Genomic DNA, 12,643 nt, shown 5'->3' on the forward strand with positions numbered 1-12,643 from the left:
TTACATTGAAATTTTGGATTCATGGCCAGGCACCTCCCCGGATCTCAATCCCATAGAGAACCTGTGGTCAGTCCTCAAAAGGTGGGTGGACAAGCAGAAGCCCACAAATTTAGAACAACTCTGAGAACCAATAAGGCAAGAATGGATCGCCATCAGTCAGGATTTGGCCCAGAAGCTAATATCCAGTATGCCAGAGTGAATTGCAGAGGTTATGAAGAACAAGGGTCAACACTGTAAATATTGACTCATTTTATATATATATATATATATATATAATATACTGTATATATATTTTGCCAATAAAAGCCTTTAAAACTTATGATAAGCGTATCCTTGTTTCTGAGTATACCATAGAAACATGTGGAAAAATAATCTTTCAAATACTGAAGCAGCAAACTTTTATGTCACAAAATTTGTCACTGCCAAAACTTCTGGCCATGACTCTATATAACAACAAATATAATATGGTTTCTTTTTCTATGCATTTTATATCAGTATGGTACAAGATTATCCTATTTAAATAAATATGATAAACAAGTTAGGTTTAAATTACTAACTACAATTTTTGTCATGTAATTGACAAATTAAGAATCAGTAACGGACTACAATTCGCAAGTAACGTTAATCTAGCCATCCCTGTCCCTCAGCATCAGATTTTACTTTACTTTTAACTTCAAAAGCAAAGCATAAAATCTTTTAGGCCTTAATGCCCATGATTGTACAATATTATCCCGATGTCCAATATTACACTTTTCCTGACATTTACTCTTTAACCTTTTAAAAATCTGACGAAACATAGATCGGAGGTGTATCTTCCAGGCTTACACGTCATCAAGTCTCGGCCAATGGAAATGGAGGCGTGAGTGCATTCGCGCGTCCGATTGGTCAAACGTTTCTGTTTCAACACAGTCATAGACGCGACATAAGTGTCAACAAAATAAGCGTGATAAAGAAACTCAAACAAGACAAGACAGTAGAATAATTCAGACCGGGAAGACGAACCGTTCACGTGGTGGTGTGATAATTCTTTTTGGTGGTGTTTGTTTTACGTACGCTCTCTCTGTGTGTGTGTGTTTTTTGTTTTTGTTATGTGTGTGGACGGTGGTGAAGCGGAGGTGTTGTGGCTGTACATCGGAGACACTCGGAGCAGGGCAGAGGAGTACAAGTGCTGGTTGCTGTCCCTGCTCAGAAAACATGGGGTACAGAAGGTGCTGGATGTAGCCTGCGGCACAGGGTATGACCTAACATGTTAATAATAACTTCTAATATATATATATATATATATATATATATATATATATATATATATATATATATAGAGAGAGAGAGAGAGAGAGAGAGAGAGAGAGAGAGAGAGAGAGAGAGAGAGAGAGAGAGAGAGAGAGAGAGAGAGAGAGCAATGTGTAGTGTTTTTTTCAGCTGCGAAAAAAAAATCGATAAATTCTTAGTGGATGAGTATATTTGTATAAAAAATGGTTTATCTGAAAAGCATAAGAACGTAGAACTGAACACACATCACAGTTGATTTGTTTTACTCCTCGATATGTTGCAACACATGAAGTCTCTAGCAGCAGCGAGCTAGCGCTTAGGGCAGCTAGGGACCGTCTGCAAAGTACATATAAAGTATAAAACGAGTAATCCCACCGGAATGTTTTTTTACAATTAACAAAACGAGCAATTTGTGCACCAAGGTCTTTGAAGGATATAAAGACAAACACTTATAACGCGCACTTGAATTTGAATAAGAAATATTGTAAGCAAGATATGTGATAATGGTTATTATTATATTGTTACTATTAATAAATATAATAAAAGAAAAACAATATAAAAAATCATTATCATTCCATAATCCAGTGGTTGTGCAGTAGGCTGATTCCAGGTCCCTGTGAGAACATTTTAATGTTTGTTGTTTTAACAAAAGTATGACACCAAAAAAGTATACGCTATTGAAATTAAAACCAATAAATAAGTTCATTTAAAATAAATACACTCTTCTGTATCAACCTCATGGTGTGTCTTGTTACTGTTTATATAAGAACATTTTTATATTTGTTTCAGTCACAGAACTATAACAGAAAACATACTATTGAAATTCAACAATGAAAGGGTTACTCCACCGCAAATGGAAAATTTTGTAATTAATCACTTACCCCCATGTTGTTCCAAACCCGTAAAAGCTTCGTTCATCTTCGGAACACAATTTAAGATATTTTGGATAAAAACTGGTAGGCTAAGTAAGTAACACAGAAGTAAGTGACACAGAAGAGTGTACGCCGCCTGCGTACTGCTCAGATTTGCCAAAATGGCGCTACGCTGATTTGGAGAGACACAGAAGAGAGGAATGTTGAATAAAGTCATTATTTTTTTTTCTTTGTGTACAAAAAGTACTCTCGTCGCTGTGAGATTTTGTGTTCCAAAGATGAACAAAGAATTTACGGGTTTGGCATGACATGGGGGTAAGTGAATAATGACAAAATTTTCATTTTGGGATGGAGTATCCCTTTAAGATAAAGCTGGCAAAGTCTTGTTTTGCAGTTGTTTTTAAATAAGTGAATTTATAACACACAGTTTTATCACACAACTTCAATGGGTGTGTCTTGATACAGATTAGATAAAAAATTTTGATGGTGGTTTTACCCACAGAACTATAATTGAACATATACTATAGAAAATTATACCAATACATAATTTAGTTTGAAATAAATACAATCTTCTACCTCAGCTTCAAAGGCTGTGTCTTGTTACAGATTTCTTATAGAACATTTTGCAATTGTTTTCATTGTCAATAGAGAAACAGAAGTCACGCTATTGACATTCAGAAATCACTTGCGAAACCTTCCAAAGTCTCTCCAGTATTACTGCCCCCTAGAGGAAGATAATATAGTTGTTTTGACTGAGTTTGACATTCAAACCTTTAATAAATTAATTTAGAATGCATACAATTTTCAACTTCAAAAGTTGTCTTGTTAATTGGGCCTAAAAGAGCATTTCTATGAAGGTTTTACTCTTATTTGTAAATCAGGATGCATGCTATTTTTATTAAATTCAAATTTGTTAATAAATTCATTTAAAATGAATAGTCTACGGTCTTCTTTTTCAACTTCAAAAGGTGTTTCTTTGTTCTGATTCCTAAACGTACATTTAAATTCAGGTTTTATTCTCATGTGTAATTCAGGACACATGCTATTGCATGAAATTCAAATCTGTTAATACATTAATTTAAATGTATGCAGTTTTCCATCACAACTTCAAAAGCTGTGTCTTGTTACTGGTTTCTAGAAAGATATCCATTCTGAGTAAAATATTTTGCATCAAAGATGTTTACATATCCACAAGAAAAAATAATAGCTGAATTATGCCAGAAGCTTCAGAAGGAACCCATGTTTCCCATGTTACCTGGAGAGTTTTTCTGAAGAATAATGGACAGTTCAACTGCTCAGGACAAATAAGGGACTCATGCACAACTATCAAAAAAAAAAAAAAAAAAATAAAAAAAAAATTTATTCAATAGCATATGTCCTGATTTACATATGAGAGTGAAGCCTGAATTGAAATGTTCATTTAGGAATCAGAAACAAGACACCCTTTGAAGCTGAAATAGAAGACTGTATTGATGTATTAAAGGGGTCATATGATGCGATTTCAGTTTTTCCTCTCTCTTTGGAGTGTTACAAGCTCTTGGTGCATAAAGAAGATCTGTAAAGTTGCAAAAACTAAAGTCTCAAATCCAAAGAGATATTCTTTATAAAAGTTAAGACAAGTCCACACCCCCCTAAAACGGCTCATTCTAACACTCCCCCACATCTCTACGTCACTGTGTAGGAAGATTTGCATAATGCCGCCCAGATGTTCATGCAAAGAAAGAAGACATACCTTTTATTCTAATTGTAGTATTGTTGTTGCTGCCGCCGCCATGTCATATAAACGCTGTGTGTTTCACTGTGAAAGCGAAACTACTTTGTTTGGCCTTCTAAAAGAGGACGATATCCGCTTCGTCATGCCTTGAGCTGATCCGTGCTGGTCACTGAGGAAATACATCAACTTTGCACTGTGGATCTCCGGATCGGCTTTCACCGTGGATGAAGTGGAGTCCAGCCCGGGGTCGTTACTTGTGGTTGCCGCAAGCTCCTTCGTAGAATCCGCCGGCCGCACCGTTCTCAAGCCCACCAGCCTCCACTCACTCAAGTCAGCCTCCGCTCACTCTAGGCCGCGGCTCACTCTAGGCCTTCGGCCTCCGCTCACTCAAGGCTGCGGTGTGTTGCGGTTTTGTTGAGAAAGCTAAACTACTTTGTTTGGCCTTCCAAAAGAGGACACTACTAGAAATCATGTTTATATCACGTTTATAATGGGTTTTATGTTAATGTCTCGTCGCTCCGTCCAGACAGGGCATCACAATATGTTAAGGGGCGTAACATTTCCGTCACACGCTTGAGGTATTCGGCCAATCACAATGCACTGGATAGCTGGCCAATCAGAGCCCACCTCGCTTTTCAGACCGATAAGCCGTGTAAAAATCGACGCGTTTCAGAAGGCGGGGGCATAGAGGAGAAACTATACAAATGTACAGTATGTGGAAAATAATGTGTTTCTTGAACCTTAAACCACATAAACACATTTCATTACACCAAATACACAAATTAATGTACTTTTTAGTAGCATCACATGACCCCTTTAAAGGTTTAAATGTCAAACTCAGTCAAAACAACTGCAGTATCTTCCTCTAGGGGGCAGTAATACTGGAGACTTTTTTGGAAGGTTTCGCAAGCTATTCTTGAAATGTCAAAAGTGTGACTTATGCATCTCTTTTGACAATGAAAACAAATGGAAAATGTTGTTTGAGAAATCTGTAACAAGACACAGCCTTTGAAGCTGAGGTAAAATATTGTATTTATTTTAAACTAAATTATGTATTTGTTTAATTTTCTATAGTATGTTCAATTATAGTTCTGTGGCTAAAACCTCCATCAAAATATTCTTCTAGGAATCAGTAACAAGACACACCCTTTGATGCTGAAATGGAAAACTGTATGCATTTTAAATTAATTTTTTAAAAGTTTGAATGTCAAACTCAGTCTTAACAAATGTAGGGCCCTATGAAATCCATTTTATTTTTTCCTGAGTTCCATTTTTTTTTTCCAAATTAATTTTTGTTTTCTGTTAAAATTTTTCTTGACTCCTTTTTAATATTAAAAGTTTAACAGAAATGACAATTTTAGGGCCCTATGAAAGGTTTTATTCTTTCCTATTTTTTTATTGTTACCAAATTTAGTTTTGTAGCATGTCTAGTTATTTGAATGCATAAAACAACTTAATTTATTCTTTTTTTTTTCTCCTTAAAGTAGCCTTATGAATTAGTTTTTTTTTTTCTCAGAAATTCTGTGTTGTGTATTCACATTTTTCTGGTTATCAAATGAAGGCATAAAACATTAATTTCACTTTTCTTTTAATTATTGAAAATTAAGTAATTTTTTTTCTTTTTTTGGCAAAAAAAGGGGATTTACTATTAAAATATTTTGTGATTATTCCTTTAAAATAATGTTTGTTTTATTTTAGTAGTAGTAGTAGGCTATGTACATCCTACTGAAAAATAGTAATAGGCACAGTCTGTTCAAATCAAACCGGACTTTTATTTTGATGGGTTGCCGTGAATACCTTTACAGTTCCGTGTATGTGATATGACTAGGGTGACCATATGCGCCGTTCATACGGGACACGTCCCGGCCAGGATTTTAATATTGCCTAAAACATCCAAAGCAGTTTGACCAATAACATGCAGGTATTATACATAATCGATTAATTGTGGGGCTGCGCGTGAGAAGGTGAGATCTACAGGGAACAATCAAAGCGATGCAAATATGCGCACGTGTTCGTTCGTTCGTTTTAGAAGCGTCGCTGCTTAAAAAAAAAAAAAAAAAGACAGCAAAGTAGGTGCGAGAGCGATCCGAAAGCATAAGGAGCCGTCTGCTCTGCTCTCTAGCTCTCATGAATGTCGCACAACGATCGACCTGCAAACAGCCAAAACCTGGATATTGTAGGCAATATTAAAATCCTTGCCGGGACGTGTCCCGTATGAACGGCGCATATGGTCACCCTAGATATGACGCTACTTTTACTCAAATTAAACAGTAAAATGCTCATGAAATGACTCTCAGAGCAGTTCTGGAGATGTTGTTCATGTATTTATATCCTCATTTAGTGAGATGGCAGACGCTGAAATCACAGCAAGCGTCACACACGCTTCAGTATAGTAAATGAAATTGTGCGACTAATGCCATTCATTAACAGAGACATGCAGAACATGCAGGATTCATATTTAAAACGACTTTTGCGGCTTAGTATTTACAGATACTAGTCCATATCATGATTTGATATAAGTGTAATGGCCTACTTTTGACAAATTCTGTGACATTCCGCATCAAACTGTGAATTCCGTTTTTATGACTGGATTCCGCAATTCCGTCGTCGTTTTCAGCATCGTGAAAATTATAGGGCCCTAAACATATTCCTCTAGGGGGTGGTGTACTGCACTATGAAAGGCTTTGTTAGCTTTTTGCTCAGTCCTTACATTTAAATAGCTTTTTTTGTGTTGCAGTTTCGCGACTAAAACCACCATCTAAATGTTGTTTCATGAACCAGTAACATGACACACCCCTTAGAATTGGGACAGAAGAGCATATTTATTAGAAATGACTAGATGTATTAGTTGCTATTTAAATATCGTGAATTGTCTTATAGTTCTGTGCATGAGACCAGCATGTAAATGTTGTTCTATAAACCAGTAACAAGACACACCCTTTAAAGTTGATATTTCACAATTTGTGTATTTTTAATTTTATTTATTCACATTTCTGAATATGTAACTCAGTCAAAGCAACTGCAATGTATTCCTCTTTAAAGGATATATGATGTTGCTAAAAAGAACATAATTTTGTGTATAAGGTGTAATGAAATCTGTTTATGTGGTTTAAGGTTAAAAAAACACATTATTTTCCACATACTGTACATCATTGTTTTTTACAAAGCTCATCGGTCTGAAAAGCAAGGTCTGCTCTGATTGGCCAGCTATCCAGTGTGTTGTGATTGGCCGAATGCCTCAAGCGTGTGACGAAATGTTATGCCCCTTGTCATACTGTGATCCCAGTCAGAACACTGGCGTGACAAGACAATAACAATAAAACCCATTACAAACGAGGCATTTGTTTCATCCAGTGGGGACATAATTACGGATTATAATGACTTATACTGTGTTTTTACGAGTTGCATTGCATCGCGCCGGGTAAACTTAAAACCATGTCTGCATTTTTGATCGGAGAAACGACAAACAACAAGCGCTATTCTAGCAGTTCTCAATTCCAGTCCTCGCGCCCCCAGCTCTGCATATTTTGCATGTCTCTCTTTGTTAACACACCTAATTCAGATAATCAGCTTGTTAGAAGGGAGCTCTGTGCATGAACTGTGTTCCCATTGACATGGTCCCTACACAGTGCTCATTGCTCCCTAGTCCCTGAGGAGGGGAAATCTGTTGAAGTTTACCTCACTTGGGAACATTCATTCACGGATTTGCGCTGCACAACGTCTTCACACACTGACAAGTGTGACATCATATACCTCTGTAAATAAATGAAATTGAAATTAATTTCTTGCACACTTCAGTGCACTTTGAATGGAACATATATGTTTGCTTTGAACTGGAATCATGGCGGAATATCTTGTGATGTCCACTTCGCAAGGCGTTCAAATAGAACAAACGATTGAAGCGATCAGAGAGACATACAAAATGTGCAGAGCAGGGGCACGAGGACTGGAATTGAGAACCTTTACTCTTCACTGCTCAAAACTCGCGTTTGAATCATCAGTGGCAAATCCTTTACACGTGTAAACGTACTTACAGACTGTGAGTCAGAACAGCCAGTATTGTAATCTTTCTCCCAGGATCAGGAAACAGTCCTCCATAAAATGTGCTGCACACATCTGAATATTTGGGTTAAACTGTTCTGAAACATTGTTGTAAATACAACTTAATCACTGATTTCTAGTTGTGTCCTCTTTTGGAAGGCCAAACAAAATATTTTTGCTTTCACAACGAAACAGCATCTCCATGATATGGCGCCGGCGGCAACAGGGAGAATCAAAGGATACGCCTTCTTTCTTTGCGTGAACATTTATTTATTGATGTATGTGCTTACATTTCAATAGCATGTGGTGTGCTATAGGGTAAACGTACCTATTATTATGATCAAAATATTCTTTGTGGAGTTTGTAGTACACAAGATATTGGTTTCAGTACAAAAAGTTGTTAAAATAAAATATTAATCTCTCACACAAAAATATTAAATTTTATTTTAAATGACAAAAGCATTTTAATTAAGATATACATAAATTCAAAAAGTCTGGCTGTGCTTAATGGGTACATTTCTGTACCCTTTAAGCACACCCCTGTTACCATTAAGCTCATATTCCCATTAAGCTCATATCATAAAAATTCTTGTTTATTTTAAAGAAAATTTGTAAAGAATAATTGTAAAAATATATTTTTTTGAAAGTACAAAGCCAATCACAAAAAAAACAAAAAACAACAACACTAAAATCAAGCAACAAGGCATTCAAGTCGATCAGTTATATATTCATTGTGAAGTGTCATTTAAGCACATTGTAGCATCTATATTAGTCTACGTTCAGCTAAGTAACACATATTCTTTTGGTGAAAGTTTTTAGACAGCTTTTAAAATGGTGGCCAGATGGTGTGAACACACAGAGACCCATATATCAGTGTGCAATGATCTGATTGACTTGAAATTATAAGAGGTATATAGTAACAAACAAACATATCAATTGGTTAAGACATCAAGTAGGATAATAATTTATTTTTTTCTTTTTATAATCGGATCTCAAAAATGGAAGTGTGCTTAATGGGTACGTGAGATTGATAGGGTGGGCAACGAGTGTTATATGTCAGAGACATGCTAGTTTTCCCAAGGCAGACGAACTTAGAGTGGTTACAGTCATTCGGGTTTAAATCGCGCTCAAATTTATTTGATTTTGAGGCAATATTTACACGCATACACTGAAGCTCGCAGGCGGCTATGGTAAGGGGCGTGACATTTCCTGACCAGGTGCCGAGTGGAGCCAATCACAACACACACTGGCCCAGCTAAGCAATCACAGCACATTTTGTATTTCAGAATGTGGGCCTTCATTTGATACAGGAACTATTCGAGCCGTGCATGCCAGACTGGGGAGAGAAGTTTTGTAATCATGTAAAATATGTAAAAAAAAAAAAAAAAAAAGTGTTTTTCAAACAACCTAGTATGTGTAACAAGGAGTCAGAGGCGTTCGGATCCATGTGCAGAACTTTATTCAAAGAATGGTCAGACAGGCAGAAATCAGGAATGGCGTCAGGTATATTAGGGGCAACCCCCCCCACCCCCCCAAAGAAGCGGCTTCCAGACGCTCAAAACAATCTAGGAGGGCGGTGGAGCGGAGGCGGAACAGGGGGAGGGATGGAGGGCCAGGTCCATGTGGAAGTGCAGTGGCCGGGGCAGAGCAGGCGGAACTGGAGCCCTTCCTGGGCCTGACATGGGAAACAGGGACCCGCCGTGGGCTTAACTCGGGAACAGGGGCCCGCTGTGGGCTTAACTCGGGCACATAGTCCTCAATAGATCGATCTCCTTGCCTTAGATTTAACAGCTGGCCGACTGGATCTGTTGTTAGGCTGGATTGGTGATAGGCTGACATTGAAACCGGAACCGATACCTCAGTGGCAAGGGGATACCGGACTGCTGGATCCTGGTAAGGCAAAGTCTTCTGTAACAAGGAGTCAGAGCCGTTCGGATCCATGTGCAGAACTTTATTCAAAGAATGGTCAGACAGGCAGAAATCAGGAATGGCATCAGGTATATTAGGGGCAACCAGAATCAAAAACAGAACCAAGCAGAGATCGGGGCAGGCAGCAGAGAATCAGAGTCGATATACACAATCCAAGATCAGACACGGGAAAACCAAACACAAGGGAAACCGCTCAGAAATGCTAGACAGGCTAAACAAGACTTCGCAGTGAGTGAGAGTGATTGTGCTGCTTTTATGTGTGTGTAAATGAGGTGCAGGTGTGGCAAGGAAATTGGCTGATGAATGAGGTGCAGGTGTGGCAAGGAAATTGGCTGATGAATGAGGTGCAGGTGTGGCAAGGTGATTGTGATGCAGTGACTCATGGGGAATGTAGTTCAGTGTGGTGCAACAGTATGAGAGGTGCTAGTGTCCAAGTGAAATCTGGTGGTTGATGGGTGGAATGGTCCTGAGTGGAGTGCCCTCTACTGAAGTTCATGGGTACTCCAACTAATGATCGTGACAGTATGAGAGCCTGTTCTAGTACACCCCCAAAACAAAATCAAGACTTTGTAAAAGAGCATAATAGGACCCCTTTAATTTATTCACGTTTCTGAATTTTAAACTCAGTCAAAACAACTGCAATGTGTTCCTCTTGGGGGCGGTGTACTGCACATCTTAATAAGCTTTTTCTCAATTTAATTGATGTATTTGTTTACATTTTAATATCATGTGTCGTCTTATAGTTCTGTGAATAAAACCAACATTTAAATGTTTGTGTATGAACCGCTAACAAGACACACCCTTTGATGTTAAAGAGATAGTTCACAAAAAAAAATGAAAATTTGATGTTTATCTGCTTATCCCCAGGGCATCCAAGATGTAGGTGACTTTGTTTCTTCAGTAGAACACAAATTATGATTTTTAATTCCAGCCGTTGCAGTCTCTCAGCCATATAATGCATGGCAATGGTAACAAAATCTATGAGAGTAAAGTGTAATTTTAAAAAAATGCACAGACAAATCCAAATTAAACCCTGTGGCTCGTGACTATACATTGATGTGTAAAGACACCAAACGATTGGTCCGTGCAAGAAACTGAACAGTATTTATAGCGTTTTTTTACCTCTGATTCATGCAGTGTCTGATGAGGAGAAGAAGAATTGTTGAACAAAGTTGTTATTTGTTTTTGTTTTTTTTTTGTGCACAAAAAGTATTCTTGTAGCTTCGTAAAATTACGGTTGAACTACTGATGTCACATGGACTATTTTACTGATGTCCTAACTACATTTCTGGACCTTGACCTTGAAGATTTTTGAGGCTGAATCTCTGACAAATGTCAAACATCAAACCAACTTTATATTGGTTGTTCACAAATCTGGGTTATGTGGTCCAATTACATAAAGTCATTAGTCAGCTCTAAGTCTGAATTTCTCTGTGTGAATAGATGGCACAGTTTCTGCACTACACATACTGAAGTATATGTGACATTCATTGTGTTTAACATTTGCTTTCTCACTATATAAGGGCATGAACTTTGAACTATGAAGCTGCTCCGAGAGTCACTTCACCAGCATTTCACCATTTAATTTGATAAAACAATCGTAAATCACTAAGAAACTCAAAGGTCTTCATGACAACCTGTCAAAATAAAAGTTTGGTTTCTATTACATGTTGTTTTTAAAGCATTTGCTGCATGGATAAAAACAAAATAGGTTAAAATACACAAAATTGTGTTGCAGCAAATCCCTTAAATTTTAAGGTATTTAGAACAGAGCAACATAAAAATCTGAAATTATAAGCAGCTATAAAATTATAGGACAAAGTTTTACATATATGCCATTATAGTTTGTGTTTTATTTTTTAATTGTACAGAACTGAAAAATAAAATGAAAATTATGCATTTTTGGCCCTGTTTTATATGGAAGCAGATTAGTCTCAAATATAATTCACGCAAAAAACACGATTCACACATGCGTAGACAATTTCACATGCATGAAACCTAATTCACGTACACACAAAAAAAAATCATGTGCATGAAAAAAAATATATATTCACAAAAAGCAATTCACATGCGCAAAATAAAATTATATATTCATAAAATACATTTCACAAATGCAAAACACAATTCGTAGATATACAACTGTGCACAAAAACCTTTGAATGTTTAAAATGTACGAGTGTCTGAATGTACAAATCGTCATTTACTACGAATCCACTCGGATTTGTGTGTGTGTGTTTTTGAGACTTTCCTGGCAGAGCTCTCTTCCCACGTGGGTCTGTCGTACTCTTTAGCCAATCAGATGCAAGCTTACCATTCAACCAATCATATCATAAGCCACTGAGAGTGCATTCAAGGAGCACGATTCTGTGCACCTTTTGCGCAATACGGATTAATTAGAACGGAAATTAAGCCTTTACATCAGTAATCCCATAGACAGTAAAAGAAATGGACACAGCGACCCAATTGGAACTCAATTGAGACAAGTGTAGCCCATTTTTAGCGATTTTTAGCACTTCCGTTTCTGACGCGCAGACTCAAACTAAGCTTGATGACGTCAGCAACCTGTCTGACAGATGTAAATCTTCTAGTAGCTGTGCGTGCAAACTGCCATCGTTAATCTTGCAGAGACGGCGAGCTTGAGCAGGGAGTTCTTTGGCGTGAGTGAGCAGGAGTAAGTATTCTGATTAATTATTTTGTATAGTATTTTAAAATGTAACGCCAGGGCTTCTATGGGCTTTCTCTTTGACGTCTCCCCGATTGTCTGCGAGCTTCTGAATGCACTCTCAGTGGCTTATGATATGATTGGTTGAATGGTAAG

The 12,643-nt window shown here is 37.4% G+C and overlaps 1 protein-coding gene across 1 annotated transcript in view; it reads left to right on the forward strand.

The window, feature by feature from the left end:
- Positions 1 to 1,088: 1,088 nt before the first annotated feature.
- Positions 1,089 to 12,643, forward strand: part of LOC109106978 (glycine N-methyltransferase-like) — a 48,262-nt gene continuing 36,707 nt past the window's right edge. Inside the window, exon 1 of the mRNA XM_042755994.1 lies at positions 1,089 to 1,234. Coding sequence (XP_042611928.1) covers positions 1,089 to 1,234 — 146 coding nt within the window. The remainder of the gene's footprint in view (positions 1,235 to 12,643) is intronic.

This window comes from Cyprinus carpio, unplaced genomic scaffold (assembly GCF_018340385.1).
Source record: "Cyprinus carpio isolate SPL01 unplaced genomic scaffold, ASM1834038v1 S000006763, whole genome shotgun sequence".
Taxonomy (NCBI): domain Eukaryota; kingdom Metazoa; phylum Chordata; class Actinopteri; order Cypriniformes; family Cyprinidae; genus Cyprinus; species Cyprinus carpio.